The sequence below is a fragment of the Pleuronectes platessa genome, chromosome 21 (assembly GCF_947347685.1).
Source record: "Pleuronectes platessa chromosome 21, fPlePla1.1, whole genome shotgun sequence".
Taxonomy (NCBI): Eukaryota; Metazoa; Chordata; class Actinopteri; order Pleuronectiformes; family Pleuronectidae; genus Pleuronectes; species Pleuronectes platessa.
In genome coordinates this window covers 8396590-8419774 of record NC_070646.1, presented here as the reverse complement: position 1 = coordinate 8419774, position 23185 = coordinate 8396590, and the positions used below count along the sequence as shown (strand labels likewise).

The window sequence follows — 23185 nt, the reverse complement described above, 5'->3', positions numbered from 1 at the left end:
TCGAAGAATATAAATGAGTTGGAGAAAGACACACACAAAGAGAAAGTTCACATGTAAGCTACAACATGTTTCTTATCCACCAAAAGAAACGCAACCGTTGTATGAAATGTATGGAAAATATACATGTGTGAAGAAAACACCACAAACAGTCGATTTCATTTGCTTTTGGCCTTTTATAGTCAGCAGCGCTCTACTTCTCCCTTTGCTATCACGAGTCCTGTAAAGCATGCAACTCAATATGTTGTTCGTCTGTGCCCTTTAGAACAGCTTGTAGAAGTGTTACCTAACTGAGAAAAATACATGACAAAAATATCTGTTTAAATAGAAGGAAATATCCATATCAGGTCTTTTTGGCACATTTAAATATGATAGAAAACTGTAATTTTACGGTTTAACAGTTTTTACCAGTTTTTTAATGATTGGCATGTGAATTACCATTTTTAAATATTTGGTTTTTATCGTAAAATTAAAGAAACTGTTAAACAACATTACTTTTGCCATAAAATTGCAGTTAAAAAAGCAGCAGACATTCACTTGGCTCTTGCGGCCTCGTACTGTGCACATGTGAAACAAACCGAGCCTCCAGTTTGAACACAAACAGAGAGGAGTGAGAAGGAGGCTCTTCACAAGGCTGAGACAGAGAAAGAAAAATGAATCATTCAGCCGTGGGCCTTGAGGTGCATTAGTAAAAAGACTACAAGCGAGATCTAAGGATAAAAAGACTGTCGCTGTGAAATAAAATGAAGTCAGAAGCAAATATGGTTAACTGAGTGTCGGTGAAGAGCTTTAGGATGTTCAGCTCGGTGAGATCAAGCTGGAAAATAGATTCTGTAAGATGTAATAAGATGTGAACCTTCTAGGGGCCATCAGGAGGCTCCTAAGGGCCCCCGACTGCCCTAATGACTCATTTGATTTAGATGATCTCAGGTAAACAGTGGAGAATAACTGAGATGAATCACAGATTTGATCTGAAATAGCTGTTACAGCAAGAGAAGTGAATGTTGTTTTAACTCCTCTGTCGAGTGTCCGGAGCAGAATGTTCTGTCTCCATCCACAGAGACACACTCGCTTTCATCAGATCAAATCAGTCCTCTTCACCTGACAAGCTCAGCATATCCACTGACAGCACAATTCTTTTTCATCAGCGTCACACTCCTCTCTGCTTCTAAATCCAACACACCGGTCAAGGTCCAGATGAGATTCAGGGCCATCTCTTGAAATGGAATATAATGCATTCATCAACAGAAACTAAGAATCGCTGTATTTTCCTCACTGTAGAATTATATGTACATAGTACAACATGTTCCTACAGTAGCCCGGAATAATAAAAAGCAAACACTGACTGTATAGAAAGGCCTTTTGTGTATTAGCGTTACCTTTTGGCCTCTGTAGATGCCGTGTAAATGCTCGGCAGGGGCGGGGGAGGCGATCTTTGTTCGGACACAACAACATCGACCAATCCCACCGAAGCTTTAGGATGAGAAAAGGAATAAAAAGGAAAGAGAAAGAACATTTTAATGAATCCCCATTCTCCAACACCTCCTCATCTCAGTTCTCCTCCCCCTCTCCCCTTCTGTGTGTGACTTCAGTACAGACTCCGGCAGCTTTCTGCTGGCTCCTCTCCAGCAATTATCTGGTTGGTTCCACTCTGACGCAACTCAGACTCCACTCATCGTCCTCCTCGTCATCAGCTCCTGCTTCCTAAGTGGAAAGCCACGCTCGCGCTCTCTCTCCGTTTCTCACCGACTTCAACTCCTACTCATCTCCAGAGCAGGCTTCAGCTCCAGCTTTGCTCAAATTTGTCTCTGGCATCCACTCAATCTCCGTTCCATCTCCTCAGCGGCAATTCAGTCAGATTGGCACCAGCACCAATTTTGCGCTGATATGGCCATGACTCCACTTTGGCCCCGATCCCATTTTGACTCCACGCCAGTTTTCCACCAACTCTGGCTCTGACTCATCTCTGCCCTAAAAGCTAAGACCCAAGCGGATGCCATCTTCAATCCAGAAGCTATGACTGTACAGGACTTTATCATGTTACCAAAGTTCTGCCTGAATAGTCAGCAGTGATGCCGCCCTTTCAGGGTCAGTTCTCAGATAGCAGCGATATGTCCATCACTTGAGTCCATTCTAAATGCTATCATTTCCAGAAAATATGGTAGGAACATTAAGGCTTTCCAGTGGATGAACCCTACAACTCGGGGATCGCCAACTTTTCCTCCAGCGCCACCATGAGGGTCACAATCACCTCTTTGAGTTGATGAATGCTAAATGTACAGAGGAAAAACAATGGTTACCTGTGTTTTGAGGAAAAAACCTTTTAATTGTCATATTTGTTCTATTAAGAATATATCATCTGAGCAATTCACACAACATTTTATAAATTATATATATACAATTTTTGATTCTGTGGTAGTTTCAACTCAGATCTGTATCATATACTCTGCCGTTTCATTTAAAAAGGAGATTTACATTCTTCCACTCCACGTGTCCCACAAGTCACTGACTAATTTGCGCTGCGGCGTCTGTCCCATCGTCAGCTGATACCAAGACGTGAACACTCTAACCTGGGCAATCCTGCTGCCAGACAAACTTAAAGGAAGTTCCTACTGATCATTCTCCTCTCATACTTCATGGTTCTCACTCAAACGTGTTGATAAAGTTACACACTTCGGATAAGCGTGAGGAGGCTTTAGCGTATTAGATTCCATCGCTGTGACTGGACTTAAGCCTTATTTATGGGAGAAATATCTTAAATCCCTTCAGTGATGTCGGTTACAAGTGCAGAAACAAGCATCTGTGTATATTTACCAACTTGTCTTATGAAGGAAGAAAGGAAATACATTTTGGATGATTTGACATTGAAAAAAAACAATTTAGACATTTAATTATTAAAATTACAAATTTTGATGGGAAAATTATTATTTTTACTGTCAGACATCAGCCAATTATAAAAAGCATTATGTGGTTCCTCTAATTTGTTATCAAACTAATTAAAATAATCAGAAATATAATTTTTTATATTTTCATACATCCACTTTAGCGTCACAGTTAAAAGAGCTCTCTCAAAACAAATGATGGTTTATTTCTTCCAGAAATAATCTAATTGTGAAAACGTGTATTAACAGAAGCTCCTCTCATCCCCTGGCTAGAAAATGTTTGGCTTCTGTAGCTGATAAGACAAAAGCGAACACAGCATTTATCATCTATGGAACTTTTATCATAATTTGTATTATTACACCAACAATGTTGAGGACAGAGGAAGAATATCAGTCATGGCAAAGTGAACATGATTCCCCTTCCATCCTATTATTCAAATTTTCAATGCTGGTTCTGCTGCTACATTTTCTTGCACCCTCAGTGTTTAAACTGAGTGAAAACAGATAATACAGACTTATAATGTTTTTTTTTTTATCTTACAGCCCTGCGTTATTATCATTAGGAGTTTCTTTACACCAGAATACAATCACAGTTCTGGGCCAGAGCAACAGTGGTGATATATTTGGCTGCTTTCACAGAGCCTGTGTGTGAGCCTCCTGGGAGAAATCTCCGGAGTCATATGAGCAGTTCAGGATCAAGCAGTCTGAGCCCAAAATGGCCCACTCTACTCTGCTCTCTACACATGGTGGACCTTTATGGCTCAGCTGGACAATTCCTCACCGCGGCTGCCGAGACTGAGGCGGAGGTTCAAGAGCTGTTTTTGTGCGTATGTGTGTGTGAAACCACTGCTGCGGGAACGAGTCAATACGGAGGAGACCTTTAGATGGGTTTTGCGGACCTCAATTGCTGCAAGAGAACAACTAGATACTGGAGGTTAGCAAGATGATGGGAAAAAAATAAACAAGTTCCACCATCTGAAGAAATCCCTTTTCAAAGCTCGACCAGAGTCAAGAGAGCAGGTGAGGGAGGTAGAGAGGATGTCAACATGTTTATAAGGACGGGCTGGAAGAGAAGCAGCAGCATGGTGTCGCTCACTCGGAGCAATAACAAGGAGTGAATTGACTGAAGCTGGCTGGAGTTCAACAGAACCTCTCCATTCAGTGATGCACCATGTAACTGGACAAAAGAGAATAAGGTCATGGCACAAAATATCTCAAAAAACTCCAACATATTTAAATCTTATCAGGAAAAATCCGCTCAGAGCAGAGACTGGAAGCATGACAGTGTGTCACCCAACTTAAAGGGACACTGCAGCGATTTGGAATTCTTATTATGGAAGAGGACATGCTAATATACGCTGGACTCTCAATGCCAAATTACTATCTATTTCTATTGAATCACCACTGAATGTTGTTAACTCTATGATTTATTTTCTCACAAAATATACAATCTTGGAATGCAACTACATCACACTCTTGTGATTAGACACCAGCAGCACTTGGTTTGGATCAACTCGGAAAAAGTACATTGTGACTTCAAAACATGCAACAGAACGCGATCAGTAATTTCATCACAAAGGGAAACCACAAAAACCTGAAACAAGGTTTGATGTGTGGATTCGGTTGAAGAGGCACCAAATGAGATGCTGCTGAGACTTTTATAAATGAAAGGGAGCTGGTACAAATGGGAAAAAAGAAACAAACTCGAGAGGAAAGTGCTGGAGTAGAGCTCTATCTTGGTCACCTCCCTAATGAATAAACAGAAGAGCTCTGCAGGAGGAGAGAAAGAAGGTTTAGGAACGGCTCTGGAGCTGGAGAAGGAACATAAAGAGAGGTGGAGCGCAGGGAAAAGAGAGCGAAAAAATGAAAGGATGTGCTTGTCAGGGAGGAAGAGGGCCTGAGAGAATAAAGTGAATCTAATGGAACACGTGGAGAGGAAAACAGATGGAGACAGACACGAGAGCGGGGCCACCTGTGCATAACAGCATTAACGAAGCATTAGTACAGCAGCTCTTTTGATTACTTCAAGAATAAAAGGTGGATTACAGTAGATTTAATATGTGGTTTTGAAGTTTATGACTTTATGATAAAAACCGACTGACTCCACAAATAAAACATTTAACCACATATCCCCCGAACTGTTCATCTTATCGGCTTCACATTTGACACGTGTATTGTTAGTAATCCAAAGCAGTGCAGTGTCCAATTTGGTGCGATTCTGGCAAAAGATATGTTCAATATTAATAAACTTTTAATACAGGCGACCAGTGGGGGGCGGGGCAGTGTGATGTTAGTCTACAGCCAGAGGCTGAACATTTCTTCTTCTACCTCTTTGGATAAACTATAGCAGTGGTCAGCAACTGGCAGCCTGGGGACAATAGTATCTGATTACTTTTATTTCATACACAGGCCTTCAATGGTGTTGCTGGTGCAGTACTTCGCCATGGCAGCAACATTCCTAGAATCACTTCCGCTTTACCAGTTTGTCTTAAAAGTAAACGCACAATGTTCGTTAGGTTGCCGCAATGCTTTGTATGGATTCAAACAGGAATCACTCCGATTTTATTTTGAAAAATTGGGATTGTATCGATTACTTGACAGACCTCTGAAATAGCCGTCATGCAATGTATGAAAGAAACAACATTAGTTGAGTCAATCTTTCAAACTCATAAACAAGCCACACGTGTGAACTGTAAAGAAACTTTGAAATTTGATAAAAACATTGACTTTATTATCTTTACTGCAGATAAACCCGGTAGGATGAACACAAGGTTTTTTAACCACACTCTAACTGTTGATAAGATGCTCTGCACACAACGTCCAGCACACAAATTCTAATTAAGTGACAGTACATTGTAGAACTGTATGAGGAGGACTGACTAGTGACAAGGAATAATTCAGAAGTAGCTCCGGAGCATTAACACAAGAGAACAGGCAGGTTTAGAACAAGCAGTGCGCTAGTTTGTAAAAATGCAGATGGAGGAACAGAACGTTTGCCTCTAAATTCTATTCACTTTCAACCCCCTTGAGTTTTCTTCATATTTACTGCAACATGTTTGTCTACCAACTTCCAAACAAGAGTAAACAAATACACATAGCTAAGGCACAAACATCCAAGCACGTTTTTTCCTTGGCGCAGAGCAAATAAAACACATCACTCTTCATAAAAACAAACAGATAGTTTATATTCTCCTTACATTTCTATGCTGTTTGTCTCTATAATGAACTACATGTCAGAAAGCAACACAATAAAAGTATTGCCAGGGTAATGTGTACCTGTCGGAGAGATATACTGCACAAAAACATAAGCCTGTGGAACAGCTTGTACAACGTTTTGTGGTGTTAGTTCACATATGAATTAAATAACAATTACATCAATAATAGATGTAGGATATTCTGAGAAAGATTTGTTGTTTACATCAGTGAGTACTTCTCTGAATCGCTCCAGAGGGTTATTCTTGATATAAATAGCTCATTATTTTCACCACAGGGAACATAAAGTAGTAGAAAACTGCTGCTTTGAATAACCCTAACAACCTGCTTTAAATTACAGGAACTGTTATAACAGTAATTTAGGCAAAAGCTCAAGAGGGTAAAAACGCAAGGTCTCTGAATTCAAGAGCAGTGGAGGTGAATGTTTTTCTATTTTTATGTGTACTTCACACCTAAGGCCTGCATCTTCTGCAGATGGCCAGTGACCGACTCCACCGCAGCAGGTGCAGTTCGGATGTGTTCTAATGATGGTACCTTTATGGCAGATGTGTCCCTCAGTCCAGCTGTGGATTTTCACCCCGGATCTGCCTCTTCACACTCGAGGTTGGTAAAATGACATGAGAACGTTTCCCGGCTTCTCTCAGAGGCAGAGGAGCGAGTATGTGGCTGATGCCGTCCACTTGATTTGGATCTGAATCAGTGCTCACGTTGCATCAATGAAGAGCTCCTTGTTTGGGAGGGAGAGACACAATGATGAACTGCAGGGGAAACAGAAACTCAGCACCCCCTGGTGTCAAGATGGAAAACCCAAATTCCCCCGGTGTTATCTGTCCCAGTTCATTTCCGACAAACACAAACACACAATTAGACGTTCATTGAAAGTCAATTAATGGCTGCATATCAAAGGTGGCCTTCAGGAAGATATAGGGGCTTAGTTTAATTAAGACATCATTTAGCTCATTAGAATGAGAATTAAACCATTTCTGAGACTTAAACGAGGCTTTTAGTGGATGGAACTTCAAGAGGCTGGAGAGAACAGTTAAAGTGCTTCTGCTTTAAATAGAAGCATCAGATGTAAAACACATTTTGTTAAAAATATTCTTCATACAGACCTGTGAGTTTATAAGGATTTCAAGGACTGCTGCAAACCTAAAAAGAAAATATTTAAAAACCTAAAAGTATGAAAGACAATAAAACCAACCATGTATGAAGCTATTAAGTGCTATTTGAGACTAATATTTATTCATAAAGTGAAATGTTCAAGTCATACCTGCATCTCCCGTATTTAAAGGAGGCTTGAAGTTAAATGTTAGTTTTGAAATGAAACATATTTTTACATTTTTTTAAATATAACTTGCTTTCTACAGAACTACAAGAACTACAGTTACAATAAATGATCCTTAACGTACACAAAACACAATCAGAATAGTATAAACACAAAATAAGGATTTTCTATTTCCCCTTTAACGTGTCAGTTTAAGTCATTTAATCTTACTTAGTAAACCCCATTGTCTCGTCTGACATGTTTGTTTGCCTTGAGGGGATTTCTAAACTGTTATGTTATTGTACTAACTACATGTTGTTATAGTTGTTAAATATCATTATTAGTAATATATTTTATTTATTATTGATAATTTTTATTAATGTATTTGTATTTTGGTAATGTATGTGGTATTATTAGGATTCTACTGTTGAGTTATCATTGTTAATATCATTATTGTTACTATCATCATTATAATCATCATCATTATCATTATTTCACTGTCAGTGGATAAGAAATGTGATATAACAATTATGTTATTATCAATATTGGCCTCATGTTTAACTGTTATCTTTAATGCATTGATATTATAATATTACTATTATTTACATAATATCACAATCATCGTTGTTTTCATATTTTATTGTTGCTACAAATACAATGTGCTTTACTTTTTTTCCTGCAGTCTCACTACTTAATTATATGTCCGGAAGTGAAGGTTTATTCTGAAGGTTCGTGGAGCGGAAGTGCAAGTGTCTGACAGTGTTGTATGTCGTACACTTGTGCTAGCTCCATTAGCATTATGCTAGCACCATGTAGAAGCGGTCACACCTCCATCCAGTGATCTGCTCTGGTTCCGTGCTCAACACGCCCGCGGAGATGCTGTGACCCCGCAGTGTGAAGTGAGCTCACCTCCGGACTGAAGACGTCTCCTCCCGCCGTCCTCCCCGCCTCCGGCCGTCCTCTCCCGGCTCGTCTCCAGCTCCAGCTGCCGTCATGTGGGTGTTCGGTTACGGCTCCCTGATCTGGAAGGTGGACTTTCCCTACGAGGAGAAGAAGATCGGCTTCATCAGAGGCTTCAGCCGCCGGTTCTGGCAGGGAAGCAGCGACCACCGGGGAGTACCGGGGAAGGTAAGCGAGCCCACCTCGTTGCACTGTTGACATTGTGAGCTTGGGAATCGAACACGTACCAAAGATCTCAAGTTATTTAACGGCACATGCCACTGATCAGTAATGAATAACATAATAAATGACTCAAAGATTGTTGAGTGTGAAACATTGACTTTTACTGTAAAACTGAATAATCATTAATTCATTCTAATATTTGAGTTATATCGTTATGTTATACATTACAGTTCATATCTTGTATTGTTCCCCAATGTCACCCCATAGTCAATTTAATTACATTTATAAAGTTTTCCTCCATTTTCTGTTACTTTTGCATATTTATTTAAATATTAACTATACCCCTGTTTGTCTTTTACAGCCTGGCCGGGTGGTGACACTGGTGGACGACCCTGAGGTAAACTTAAATAGTACTGTTGTAATAGAGCTTCAATTATCAGTTGTTCATTAATCAGGCAGATGTTTTTTAACGTACTTGTAGCTATTAATAATAATGTCTTGCTAGCTTTTCCAAGATTTCCAGCCTTAGCAAAAAGTCAAATTATTAACCGATTATCAGAAACACACAATCATTTCAAGTGTAGCTGTTAGTTGCTAAAGCTAAAAGGACGACCCAGTGCAGATGTCATCATTTCATTTTCATGTTTAAGTCTTCCCCCCCTCCCTCAGGGATGTGTGTGGGGCGTCGCCTACAAGCTGCCGACGGGCCAAGAGCAAGAAGTGAAGCGCTACCTCGACTACCGAGAAAAAGGTGGTTACCAGGTCATCACGGTGACCTTTCACCCCCGTCCACCCCTCAGCCCCCCTCCCAACCAGACGCTGCTCTACATCGGCTCTCAGGACAATCCGGACTACCTCGGCCCCGCCCCTCTGGAGGTTATAGCCAACCAGATCGCCAGCTCCACCGGTCCGAGCGGGCAAAACTCGGAGTACCTCTTCCAGCTTGCCGACGCTGTGAGAACAATCCTGCCCGAGGATTCAGACGAGCAACTGTTTTCTCTGGAAACCTTAGTGAGAGAGAGAATACAAAACGGGAAGTAACCCGCACAGGTTAATCAGATTAGATTAAAAACCTATGTCCTGCTCAATTGTTTATTTAAGGATAGATTTAGCAAATAATCTCAGGGTTTAAGATGCACATGGGGCCAACCAGGATGTTTGTGGTGTTGAGAAAATCGGTGTTGATGAAGAATTGTTTTTATTCCTTTTAATGTCACACTGCAAAGAAATGTCACATGCTTTAAAAACACTACGCTGGCAACATTGTATTGGTGTGTGTTGAAGGTGGTTTCAAGGTTGGACAAATGTCAGAACAAAGCATTTTATTGTTGACTGATCACAAATATGCTTCGTGTAAACGTGTCTGTTTGCTCAATGTTCAATATTCGACAGCACGAAGCAGGAATGTTTCAATGGAATAAATGATGTATATTCTGAGATTCAAATTCGGTCTGGTTTTATGCATTTTGAAGCAAAATCATGTGAAGCGTGAAACGTACACGATTCACAACAGGCTCATTTTTGTCCTCATTTAAATTATTAGATTTTTTGTGTATAACATCAGGGAGAGCCACTGTGAGAAAAAAACAACAATACATAAAAGTGTGTTTAACACAAATCGGCCTCATCAGGACTGTGGGTGCTACCCCATCAGCTGATTTGTTCCCACATGTTTGTCACCGCAGTTTTTTTTCTCCTGCCCAACTGAGTCATGTAGTCAAACCAGGAAGATCTCAAGAGAAAAACAACAGAGAGAAATCTGCTGCGTACTTTGGGTGAAGATCATTTCACTTCATGATGGAGTTTGTCACTCAAATGTAGTTTTAAGAGCATCTAACAAGAAAAGTCCAAATGGCTTTGATAAAGATATGTTAGCACGCTGCCTCGTTTCATTTTGGCTGACAACATAAAAGACTTTATAGTTTGTATGCTAATGTCTTCATAGCCATGTTAGCTGTGGCCTGGAGGGCATAACTGCCAGGAACAGGACAATCCAGTTACTGTTGATCCTCTCCATTTTTCTCATTTGAAAGGCAAACTTCAGGGGAAGTGTCCCCAACATACTCGTGAAACACCGAAATTGACACGTGGCTGACGGGTGGAAATATAACTGGTATTTATAGTAAGTTTATTGTGATGATGAATGAGGAAGAGGTGAGCAGAAACCCCAAAAGACAGAAAGTAAGACAGCCCGCACCCAAAAGATGGGCCACTTCAAAAAAAAAACTGGAACTAAAAAAAGTCAGTCGAAGGGGTCGGCGCTTTAATCACTTTGTCAAGTGCCCAAGTGCACCTTGTCTATTCCAGACTGTACTTACCTTGTCTCAGTATCTGTACCCATCGGTGTTGCAGCATCAGCTATTAGCTACTTCTCATTCTGCCAGCGCACGTCTCAGCACAGTGAACACATCAGCGTCTCGGCACAGTGAACATATCAAAGTCAACAGCACGGCATCAGAGAGAGAAATCAACATGCACAATGAAATACGGTGACAGGTATATCTGTGATCCCGTCCTTCACTCTCTCTCTCTCACACACACACACACACACATAAACACAAATATACACACACATTCAGCAGTGTTTAATGTCTGTAGCAGCATCTGTCCTTTATGGAAATGTTTGGCACAAAACTAAAGAGCATCACTACAGATAAAAACTAATGTTTCTGAGCTCTCTCTCTCTTTGTGTGTGTGCGCATAACGTAATCTAGTTTGTCATGTGGACATGGCTCTACAGGTATCAGTGAACATACAACACGACACACTCGTTCATCCTCTCAAATGGAACACGGGTCACTTAACAAATGAAGCAGTATATTCTCAGTGTTGAGCTAATGTATAATACAACACAGTGGGTTGTATTACTTTGGATCAATGTTATTAATAATAATTTATAATTTATTTTAATTATAAACAATGCATGTTAGTTTGCAGTATTAAGCACTGTTAATCTAATTGTTCTTATTAAATCTACATAGTCTTTTCATTATGTGTTTTTCTTCAAAACCATTATAATTATGTTTCTCGTTTTATTTCCATTTTCTCTTGTATTATTATCAGAAACTGATATGAAAAGAATTGGGCCAATCCGTGGCTGAATGTCTATTATTTACAACAACAATAGAAGTTGTCCTTGTTTTAAATGTTGTGCTGCTGCTGTGATGGTGAAGATTGGCCTCTTGTCATCCCTGCAATCACACACTGTGCACTGTGTTCATGAATTGTGTGCATGACGCGCGACAAAGGCGTGTGCAGAACAAGGTCACAGGGAGTGTGTGCTTCTCCAGGACAAGAGAAGAAGGCTTCGCATCGCGTCCATCTGAGACAAAGAGGAAGCTGAACAATGATAAGCATCACGGTTGCTTATCACCGTTTCCTAAAGTCACAGAAGACATCCTTTCATTTTTCCTTTTTTTTTCCTCCCAACCAACAGAAGAAGAATCCAAAGACTGATGTTTTACAGAAAAGCCCCAAATTCTCACGATGGTGACTTTTTTGTCAACAGCTTTATTTTACTCTAATTCGGAATAGGTCAGTCAGATTTAATAGTGTAGTACAGGGCTGATCATTTTCTCAATTCATGTTGAGGTCAATAAAAGGCAAGATAATTGTAAAGAATGCTCATAATTATCTCAAGGCCACGGTGCTTGTTTATTTTCTTCCATCCAACAGTTGAAAACAAACTATATTCAGTTTACTGTCATTGAAGACGAAGAAAATCTGCTAATATTCCCACTAGAGAAGATATTTGCTCTTATCAGAGTTGTTGGATATATTGTCAGTCATCAGAGATCCACAGTAGAACAGCAAAAGGATCGAATGACCTCTGTGTAAACCTCATCGCTGCCTTCTTACCTCCATCTGTTTAATCCTGAATTGATCACGTCGGAGAAACTTTTGATCTCTTCCTCTCTCTGTGTGCAGAACAAACCTGAAACTGTTTGTGACATGAAAGTACTCAGATAACCGGCCGGTGTTTCACCTGATCGGTGAACTGCGGCCAACACGCGACACGACAAGCTCGTTCCTCCTCTCAAATGAAACACACGTCACTTTACAAATGATGCAGCTCATTTATTCAACTGTAAACAACAGTAAATTCTCAGTGTTGAGCTACTGTATTGCTTTGCTATAATGTTATCATAGCACATTACATATCGAAATACTTATAGTTATATATATGCTTTTATATGTTGCATACATTTATATCATTTACATAGTTTATATTATATCATAAATGGGATCATATTGCATGTGTTGGGTTATAAGTGCATTAACACCATTATAGTATTAAAAAAATACTTTCTTCGTATTTATTTTGCCTGTATTTCGTAAAAGAATGGAAACTTTTTAGTGTATGATTTAAAAAATAGGAACAGTAAAGTGAAATGCTGTTATCATACAATAATAAAATACACCTAAAGATGGTGGTTATGGCTAAAGTAGAGTGGCCACCTTTGGGGCTGTTGAGCTGCTTGGTGAGACAAAATAAACACCAAATAAAGTCAATGTTTGGATCCATTTGACCCAGGGCTGCTTCTTCCTGCTGGGATTACTAAAGGCCAACAGTGACACGTGATGTTCCTTCGGCAGGGGCTCGGCAGCCGCTGCTAGATTATCATACATTATCCTAACAGGCTGCACTGAGGACTGCACAGGTCCCCAACAGTGATGAAAGGTGTAATTACTTTGCTACAGCACTGGTCAGTCGGTCCGTGGAGGAGCCGGCGAGGCAGCTGGCCGCCTCACGCGTAGTAACAGGGTGACACCAGCAGGTCTGTGAGCACCAGCAGCTGATCGTCAGTGAAGCACTGCCGATGCAACTGCCAGTTGTCGTGGTGCGTGCGCCTGAACTCCGACAGCGTCTTCTTCACCGTCATCTGGAGGCAGACAACACAATCATCACTTAGAATGAGGTAATGACTCACTGTGTAACTGTGACACCCTGAATTCATCAAAGGCAGATCCAGAAGGCAGCGCAGAAGACGTTTCAACAATACGACCAAAGAAACAGTGGTGCAATTTAAATAAGTACAGTCACTCATGTACTGTCGCCAAGTTTAATTTGAGATACTTTAGATACTTCATTCACGTCATTTAACATCAATAATTACTTAACAAGATAAACTTATTTTCCATTTAAACACCTTTTTACATTTGTTGTAAAAAGGCAACAAAGAAGGTTTTCATGTGCTATTTGCTGCAGGTGTGATACCAAAATAGTAAATAAACAAAGGAATTCCTGATGTGAGAAAAGTTAGCTTAAGCTTTTATTAATGTGGTTAATACGTGGCAAAGATTAAAAAAATGCACTGACCTTCATCGTTATTTGTTATATTTGGTTTTCGATTAAAGTAGAAAAAAAGCTGAAATATTAAAATCTTACTTGCTCATGAATGCGTCAGTAGTAACAATCCAATAATCTGATTATATAATTTACTAATCCATATAGCTTTACTCACTAGTTAACTAGATAATGGATCCAAAAACAAAACAAAACAATGATTTTCACAACATTTTCTTTGTGCTGAACAAAACAAATTAATCACTTACCAAAACATCTGTGATTATCACTGAGTAAATCAGAGTAAATACTAATTTAATAATCCATTTTGCTTCTTTTCCTGTTTTTTGTCACAACGTTAGAAAACTTCCATGATTCAAAATTATAGAGCAATCCACCGGAACAGCAAATTGTTTTTATTGAGTCAGGAATCAATCCTTAAAAACAGCATAAATGCTCAAGTAAGTCCTTCAACTTAAATAAAACAACTGCAGATTTATGAGCAGGATACTACATAGGATTCTTTTTAATATGAATATTTATCATTAATGTTGGTTTTGATAAGATATGCATTTGGTCTTTCGTTCTAACTTGAATGAAAAGTTATTGAATAGAGTTAAAACTACAACACAAATAGAAAATGAGATTCATTCAAGCTCTTTTACTCATGAAAATAATCTAATATTCCATCTTGGAGAGAAAATGTACATTCACAAGCGACTTGTTTGTTTATCACAATTAGGACAATTCCATTAAACTCTGCAGTAAAACTCCTGCAATGAGGAGGAGGTTGATGGTTTTTATCGCTTCATTTGTTTTGAGGAGCAAAGAAAAAAGTTAAGAGCAAATAACAGCTCTTGATAACAGCCACTATCTATTCTTAGAATGGCTTCCAAAGTAAATGGTTCCTGTTTTAAAGTGGAAAAACAAACACGCCGCCACTCGCCGCTCTGGAGACCCGTGATGTAAAAAAAACACAGCGAAGAATCCAACGGCAGCACAGACTCCCAAGCAATGGTGTCATTTGTTAGCAATAATTAAAAACTAATGAGCTTATAATAAGTTATTGATGTTAAAATGCCAGATGTAACAATTTAATGGAATTATTTAGAGGCGAACGAGTTTGGAGTGTAAAGTTAGCGTGGTTCATCGAGGACACGGAAACAGGGAGTTAAACTGATGATCAGCACAACTGAGGATGGTAATCATGACTTAAACATGGAGGACATTCATTTTACATTATGGCCTTCAAACCAATCAATGAAATCAGACTGCGAGAGAGGGAACAAGGAGCCTCTGGCTTAACAACACAGACTGATTCAGAGAAGATTAGTGACTATCATTTACTATTCTGCCATTTTTATATAGTATTTAAAGAACTACCGTTTGCAGGAGCCTTTGTAATGGAGCATAAGTCATTTACTTGCAAATATATTTGTATAACTAAATTCAAGTGTTTCATTTTTATTATCATCTCTTTCACTTTGCAGCAGGAGAAGCACTGAATTATCATCATCATTGGCTCCACCACCACAGTGATGGTTTATTCAAACTCTGCACTACAGACTACATTGTATATCTTCTTCATGCCTCAAGTAAAGCCAAAGGCACAATTTTCTCCTCAGTTGGACAATGAAATTATATTCTTCCAGCTCACACTGTGTTGAGCGAGATGTGTGTGTGTGTGTCTGTGTGTACTAATGAGTGTGTGTGTACCTCTATAGGCTGCGGGTCGTTGAGATGGTCGCTCAGGTCCATCAGAATCTGAGGCATCCAGTCTGGGACGTTGTAGGGGCTCGAAAGGATGCATGCACTGAAGCCGAGCACTCCGGCATGGCGCCGCACCAAGTCTGCGCACGTACACACACGCGCACACACACACACACACACACACAGACACATTTACGTGCCTGTCACAATCAAATAGCGAAGCAATCACAGTAATACTTGCCCTATTACCCTTTCTTATCCAAGGGGAATTGTGAACCTTGAAATGATTAGGCCAATTTGAACTCTCCATTTGTGCGTTTGTGTGTGTGTCTGTGTGTGTACCTGTGGAGGCCAGCTCTCCTCTGGCCTTGGGGAGGCGAGTCTGACTCAGCGTCTGGAGCTGTGTCTGCAGACTGAGGTCCAGAGGGAAGAACTGGCACTGCAGTAAACCACTGAGGGTGGTGGCTGCCATGTCCCTCACCTACGGGGAGGGGAAGAGGAGGAGGAGGGGGGGTGAGGGAGGGGGGAGGTGAGGGAGGGACAGCCAGAGGGGAGAAAGAGACTGAATTTTCAGAGATCTGTGAAGTTCAGAGCTGACAAATAAAGGATGTGGTGGAAAGCGCGAGGCAGTTTTAGGGCAAGAAACGCATACACAATTTATTAAAAGAGATGAGTGCAAGGAGATCGGGGGAGAAGTGAGGTGCATGGGACAGAGATGAGCAGACGAGGAGGAGGAGGCGGAGGCGGAGGAGGCGCGGGAGGAGGAGGGGTGGATGGATGCCGGGTTGAGCTGAGGTAAAATTCACTTGCAGAACATCACTGCCTTCCTGCATCACTCTGCATAAATTATGAATAAGCTCTGAGTGACGACTGACGCACCAAAACAGACAAAGATACACAGATAACGACATTCGCCAGCTGTTCACTTACACAGTTTACAAAATATTACAAAATAATAATCAAATCTTTGTCATTTAGAGATTTCTATTCAAACAAAGTGCTTATTGATTTAAATGGTCGCATACGGATCAATGGGAGGAGGCCGGAGGAAGAGGGCTTTAAAGGCACACCTACACATCGCAGTGTAGTGTGTCAAATATATGCTTTGCCAATTTATATTTTGCAGATTATATTTAGTCATGATGTTATTTTTAGATAAATTACAACCAGGTACAAAGCCGTGCCTGAGCACTGTTCCTGTAACCACAGAAGAAGAGAGATGCACAAAAAAAAACAGGAAAATAAATTAGGAGCCGAGCAGTGGAGGCAGAGGGTTCGTTTTCTGCAATAACACCGAATCGAGGAGAAAGAGTAAGATTTAGTGAGGAGAGGCTGGAGGACAATAAGTGGCCATTTATAATCCTTGTGACAATTACACCTCACGGAGGGGGAGTGGGGGTATGGGGGGGGGGGGGGGGTTTGCTGCCTCTCGTGCGTGCTCTACCTCGAGCTGCTCGTCGAGCAACAGCTGCATCACCAGCTTTTGGATGCGGAGCACCTCAGCAGGCGCGCTGAGCAGAGTAAACAAGTTGTAGAAAACCATGATCTGGAGGTAGGTCAGCACGGAGAAGCGAGCGTGCCACGACCTGCTGCCGGCCATCTACAGAGAGAATAGGGAGAGAAATCAAGAGACGGACGGAGATGGGTTGAGGTCTGCACAGAATCCCCCAAGCCCCAAAAGATGTTTTTATGTATCCTGCACAAACAAAATAATCTATAGTGGACATATGGTGTTATGTTGTATACACAGGCTTCATACATTGTGAGAACAAGTTATTACCTTGTCAGAAGAAGATAAATTACCTTTGCGAGTATGTTTTTATGTGCGTATGTTTGTACGACTGGACTTGTTATCATTTAACTCGGTAGCTGGATTCAATATGGGTCATGAAAGAACCCGTTCAATTTGTGGTGCAGACTCAGATTAAAGGTGCGGATCCACTTCTGTTTAACTCTTTTTTATCGTGGCGAGACAGAGCGTCCAAATAAAAATCTGGATCAAGTGAAATTGAATGTGGTTCAATGAGGGTACTGTGGGGTCTTGGCGGAGGTATGCACTCTTCTGAGTGCCATATCTACTTTTGAATAAATTAATCCTTGTCTCCCAGGGTTATCTTCACCGATCATAATGTTGAAATCCTTCAGCTTTAGCATAAAAAAGCTAAGTGTCCTCACCCACCTGCTCTGTAGCATATACAGATGTAATGCTAATGTAAAGATGCTGAAATGATATGCTGACAAGTACAAGGCTAACATTCTGATCTGAGATATGTTTACATTGTTTTCTACCATAGTTCATTTACGATATTCATTTACTAATTGGTGCTAAATGGTTGAGACTAATGGAATTGTCATTTGTTTTGCAGATATTTGGTCTTCGAAACAAAGCATTTGGACAAACTGTGACTTGATGTCGGCTCTAGATGAAAAAGCCGGGGCTCACCAAAGTCTTAACAATTTATCATGACCATCTGCGTCACAGCAGACACATCCATCAACTGGTGGCGCTACAGGAAAAGTCGGTGATAATCCAAATCATAAGCTTCGTCCTTTGCGGACCACGAATGTCTGCACAACCTCTCACTAGCTGTTGTGATATTTCAGTCTGGAACAACTTGACCGACAGTACCATCTACGCAGCCATGCCTCTAGGGGGCATGCTGCTGCATATTTAATAGACAAGAGACTGCAGTGATGGAAGGGGCTATGTAGATTCAGACCTCATCCCCGACTTCCTCTGTGATCCGTCACGGTGCACAGTCTGGGGAACATGCACAGGTGTAGACGGATATTAATTAAGTGCGTTGAAAATGGTCTCAAACGTAAAGAAAAAAGAGCGAAGCGCCGTATTAACCGAGCTGCACGGAGATCCCTAGTGCTCCATCACACAGATGGCAATGACTTCACAGAAGACGGGATTTCTCAGAAGCATCAAATTAATCTGGCAGCTCGGTGCATACATTAATGAGGCGGATTGATGGCTTCTCACGGAAAACTATTTGGCTCAGTGCCGACTAAACGAACAGTCGTCAGAAAGTTACTGGGGGCGACAGAGGCATTAGTAGAACATGCATTAACTCAATTTGGTAAAAAAAGGGCTAACGGTTTCCCTCTGTTTCCAGTCTACATGCTAAGCTATATTATCTGTGCGTCAGCAGTAGCTTCACATCCAGCATGCAGATGGGAGTTTTTGTCGATATTTCTATTTAACCTCACAGCAAGGAAACAGGGCCAGCATCTTTTCCATAATGTCAACTTATTCCTTTATACAGAGCAACACACAGTATCTTCCTCCAACAAGATAAAAAGGGTAAACAACGCGTGCTTTCTTGCTGTGAGTTAAATTACAACATAAACGCAACTTTTCATGTGCGAACACTCAACTGGAGGAAATGGAGGATTTAGCTCACAGGAAGAAATAAAGCATCTCCTCTAATGTCAACCTATTATTTTTAATGGTAAACATGGCAATGCTTTCTCATCCCGGATGCCATCTAATGCGGAGCCGTAGCCGCGATGTGGAGATACTCTGACAGCGGTGGAGAGAATAGAGCTTTCTCCACAGGGTTCCCGCTCACATACAGCAGAAATATACTGTAAGCATCGCAAAGTAAGCGAATTAAAATAGCACAGGTTGTTTTTAGTCGAACACCTTGGGCACCATTAGGCTCTGAACACTGACAGCAGGCAGGTGGGCCAGAGTATGTGTGTGTGTGTGTGTGTGTGTGTGTGTGTGTGTGTGTGTGTGTGTGTGTGTGTGTGTGTGTGTGTGTATAACCTCTTCCAGAGCTGCCAGAACCAGAGGGATGTGCTCGGGATACAGCAGGCCCTGGGACATGAGAGAGAGACACGTGCGCGCATCCTGCTTCATCTCATCATAGCTCTCATCAATCTCCACCGGGGCAATCTGCAGGGAGAGAGAAACAGTGAGAGAGATGGAGAGAGGTAGGAAAGACACAGCAACGCACTTTGAGTAAATGAAGAGAGAAATTGAGTTTAATGGGCAAGTAAGATTGAGTGGGTATTAATGCTGTGCTGGGACCTGTGTGTGTGTGTGTGTGTGTGTGTGTGTGTGTGTGTGTGTACTGCGTGTTGGTGTACGTATTAATACTGTGTGTGTGTTGTTACCTTGAAGAGCAGGGGCAGGAGCTGCAGTTGCAGCTGAACAGGAGTGGTGAAAGTTCGCCCTGCGCTCGCCATCAACCATTTCAACACTGCAAATGGCGCACACGCACACACACACATAGACACACAACACACACACACACACAGGGGACATTTGGGATTGCTGCCAAATAATATAAACAGACTTGGTGCTGTGACCTTTCTGCGCTGCTCTGATGATATAACACAATCTATCATGATTTAGCATCTAATGATTTGGATAATTTCATAACCAGATATTTATCTGTATCAAGGAGATTAGAGTAATAACAGAAGCTGAAAGAGCAACAATGCACAAATGTTAATATGAGTAGGGAGATCTAAATCCCCTCCTTGGTGAAGAGGTATCACACCACAGGATAGTTTGTGAATACAAATAAAACAATGAAGTCATGAGAAATACTTCTCTACACCTACTGCTCGCTCAGTGTTGTAATTAGAACAAATTTCTTCATGCCATAGGATGTTTTTTCTGACATTTTCACAGATTTTCTCCTCTGCAGAGATATGTGTCATTCTAGTTTTTATACATTTAATTTTAAGCCCCGGAGACATTTTCAAAGCTCCCCCCTCCGTGAGTGTGACATAAATCGGGTGGAAAATATTAATCCTTTATTTATTTTTGTCAAGCTAAGAACAAATTAAATTCGTTAAAATTTAGTTTTGTTTGTTTGAGGTCCAGCAGGTTACTAACAACTAATTCTCCATATTGTAATTATAAATTCAGAGCTGTAGCTTAAGCGGATACCTCTATTATACTTTATATTTGACTCCAACAGGATTTTATTGAATTGTGTTAAAGAAATCTACTCTTTTTCAAATATTTAAAGAATAAAGGGTCAGATCATATTGCAAAAGCATGTATTTTTCCACCACCTTTTAAAGAGATGTTAAAATTCGGAAATCAAATTCTTCCAATACTATGAGATCCAAACATGAAACAACACCTACAAATCACCAAGTGCATTTTCTAAATACCACTGGAGTGGAGCACTTTGATTAAGTATAAATGAGAACTGACCTTTTGATTTGAATATTTATAAAATAAATGTTGCTGACAAACTTCAAACTTTAATTTACTTGCAAACCATTTGTCGTGATCATATCTGCTACAAATCACTGCACGATGTGACCTGTATAAAAACTGTATAAAACACTTTCCAAACACTAAATTTGACTCCTTTCTATAACTAAGACAGAGAGTCCCGAAAGCACCCCCTTGAATTTCCCTGTGATCCGCGCCTCGCTTCCTTTAAAGTAGAATAAAAGGCTGGAATCAATAAGGGATCACGGCTTTTAAATTGTTTCATCTGGCTTCAGTGTGTCTGTCGGTTTCATGAGGAGAACAAGCTGTCCTGATATAACTTTATTTTCCTTCTCTGTCACCGTCCGTCCCCGGCCTACACATCCTGTTCACCCTCCACACACTTTACATGCTTGCGTCCAAATTCTGACCCGTCTTAAGCAGCTTGACAGCCTGGGTGCGCTCGTCCGTCTCCTGGGTGTTCTCCTCGTGGACGTGGTTGCGGATCTCCAGCACCGACGTGATGGGCTTGAGCCGCTCCAGGACCCGGGTGACAAACTCCACCACGTGGGGGGAGGAGGTGGAGCGGGTGTTGGGCAGGGCCACGTCGATCATGAAGATATAGGTCAGGACACTGGAGAGGGAAAGAGGGGAAGAAAGGGGGTAAAGAAGGGGAGCAAAATAACGAAGAAGAAAGATACACGATGGGGGCAGTTGAGGAAGACACGCAGATAAATAAAGAGGCTTGAACAGACCAAACAGTACACACTAGATAATTAGAGCATCTTGATTATGTAATCCAGAGGAGGTAACCCTGAGGTTATTTGGTACCTGCCGATACGTTCCCTCACATTCTTGTACACCTGGGTGAGCTTTGGCTCCAGGTAAGCCAGCAGCCTGTGCAGCAGCTCAGCAACTCTCCACTGCTGCTGGGCCAGACCTCCTTGAAGCACATACAACAAACTGACAGAGAGAAACAGGGAGAGGGGGGGGTCTGTGTTACTGCGGCACTTCAGCTCGCCATACGTCAGCTCGGGTTACTACAGCATCCAGAAATAAGAAACCTCTGAAATACTGTAGATGACATAAACACAGACTTGTGCATGTGCAGCAGTTATTCATTCTCGCTGACACACACACATAAACACGAACGTGTGTACCTGGCGTCCCGGAACGAGCCGCCCTCTCCGCTGAGGGGGCTCTCCATCAGCAGCTCAAACAGCCAGTGGAGTTTCCTGGGGTCCCGGCCCTCCTATTGGACGACGGCCAAAACAAAATAAATGCTTACTTTTGGAAACATTGGCAGCATGAATTTGCACAGTGAGGAGCTGTGTGCACATAGTCCCTGTATATTTATTTCCAACTGAAACAGAGAAGTAATGCCTGGTTCAAAATGGCAGAATGAATTACCTCACCTTACCACACAAAAACTACTGAACAGATTCCCATAAAACTTGGTTGAAGGATGTGGTACGGGTCAGGGAAGATCCAATTTAATTTTGGTGCCGATCCAGATAAAGGGGCACATCATATAAGTTATACTTTGACTTTCTTTACCATTGTGCAATTGGGTGTTTTCCACCATTTTCTCAGAGAATAATTCATGGATCTCGATGACAATACCCCGCTGCTCCTGGATCTGCTTTTGGATCTGCCCCTGACAGGCACTCAGTTTACGGCCATGCTTGTTGGCTGCAGTGCTACGTTCAGCTAGATGCTAATGCCAGCTTGGCAACATACCGACAGTGACAATATTGACATGCTGACGTTAAGTAGGCGTAGAGCTTATCATTGTTTTCATCTTAATTTAGCATGTTAGCATTCCAACATGTGCTAATGAGCGCTAAACACAAAGTATGATTGACGCTGGTGGGGAAGCTTATTAGGTATTAGATCATACGCAAATTGAACAAATTGCCAGAGCCATTAGGATAAAGCATGGATCATAATGCTTGAGGATTATTTCATTGGCAATCCCTAAGTGTTTGGCATAATTCAGTGGTGGACAAACTGACACAATTACCATCCCTGGAGCGATGCCACTACATGGCTAAAAAATAATAAAGAAATAGTTAAATCAAAGAGTGTTTGTGCTGCAAATAATGTTTTTTTTAATCTTATCTTCCCTTGAATGTTTGTTTTCATGGATTTTTAATCCTCTTAATCTGGATTTTTACATGAAAAATAAACACATCAATTCCCAGATTCTTCAATGAGCTCAAAGCTATGTTGCATGTGGAATTGTTAAATACACATGTGAGCATATACTCACACAGGCGGTGGCGATGCAGGTGCCCCAGTCGATGTAGGTTTCCACTGTGATGTTGTTTAATGCAGTTCTGATCAAAGGGCACAAAAGCTGCCATAGCCCGTCCACCTGCGCACGTGTTCACACACACACAGACAGACACGCACACACACACACACACACACACACAGACACCGAACAATAATAAAAGTTTTTATTAATATTGACTTTTCTTATCAAAACCGCAGTTTGTATTTGCCGTGTGTGTGCATGT

General features: G+C 41.1%; 2 protein-coding genes across 2 annotated transcripts in view; one reads left to right on the top strand and one right to left on the bottom strand.

The window, feature by feature from the left end:
• The first annotated feature begins 8096 nt into the window (after nucleotides 1-8096).
• chac2 (ChaC, cation transport regulator homolog 2 (E. coli)) lies at nucleotides 8097-9926 on the top strand. Its single transcript, XM_053413871.1, has 3 exons — nucleotides 8097-8484; nucleotides 8840-8875; nucleotides 9148-9926. The coding sequence occupies exons 1-3, from the start codon at nucleotides 8350-8352 to the stop codon at nucleotides 9517-9519; spliced, it is 543 nt and encodes a 180-aa protein (XP_053269846.1). The 5' UTR covers nucleotides 8097-8349; the 3' UTR covers nucleotides 9520-9926.
• Nucleotides 9927-13226: 3300 nt separating this feature from the next.
• Nucleotides 13227-23185, bottom strand: part of LOC128426477 (proteasome activator complex subunit 4B) — a 35088-nt gene continuing 25129 nt past the window's right edge. Inside the window, exons 38-47 of the mRNA XM_053413363.1 lie at nucleotides 22936-23040; nucleotides 21824-21915; nucleotides 21495-21626; nucleotides 21095-21297; nucleotides 19604-19689; nucleotides 19254-19382; nucleotides 16920-17075; nucleotides 15818-15956; nucleotides 15482-15615; nucleotides 13227-13361 (exon numbers count right to left, since the gene is read on the bottom strand). Coding sequence (XP_053269338.1) covers nucleotides 13227-13361; nucleotides 15482-15615; nucleotides 15818-15956; nucleotides 16920-17075; nucleotides 19254-19382; nucleotides 19604-19689; nucleotides 21095-21297; nucleotides 21495-21626; nucleotides 21824-21915; nucleotides 22936-23040 — 1311 coding nt within the window. The remainder of the gene's footprint in view (nucleotides 13362-15481; nucleotides 15616-15817; nucleotides 15957-16919; nucleotides 17076-19253; nucleotides 19383-19603; nucleotides 19690-21094; nucleotides 21298-21494; nucleotides 21627-21823; nucleotides 21916-22935; nucleotides 23041-23185) is intronic.

Bases quoted from the DNA above. Each gene is read 5' to 3' on its own strand.
- chac2 (XM_053413871.1), top strand. From the start codon at position 8,350: ATGTGGGTGTTCGGTTACGGCTCCCTGATCTGGAAGGTGGACTTTCCC. The intron at 8,485-8,839 runs GTAAGCGAGCCC...TGTCTTTTACAG, and splicing joins ACCGGGGAGTACCGGGGAAG to CCTGGCCGGGTGGTGACACT. The intron at 8,876-9,147 runs GTAAACTTAAAT...CCCCTCCCTCAG, and splicing joins CACTGGTGGACGACCCTGAG to GGATGTGTGTGGGGCGTCGC.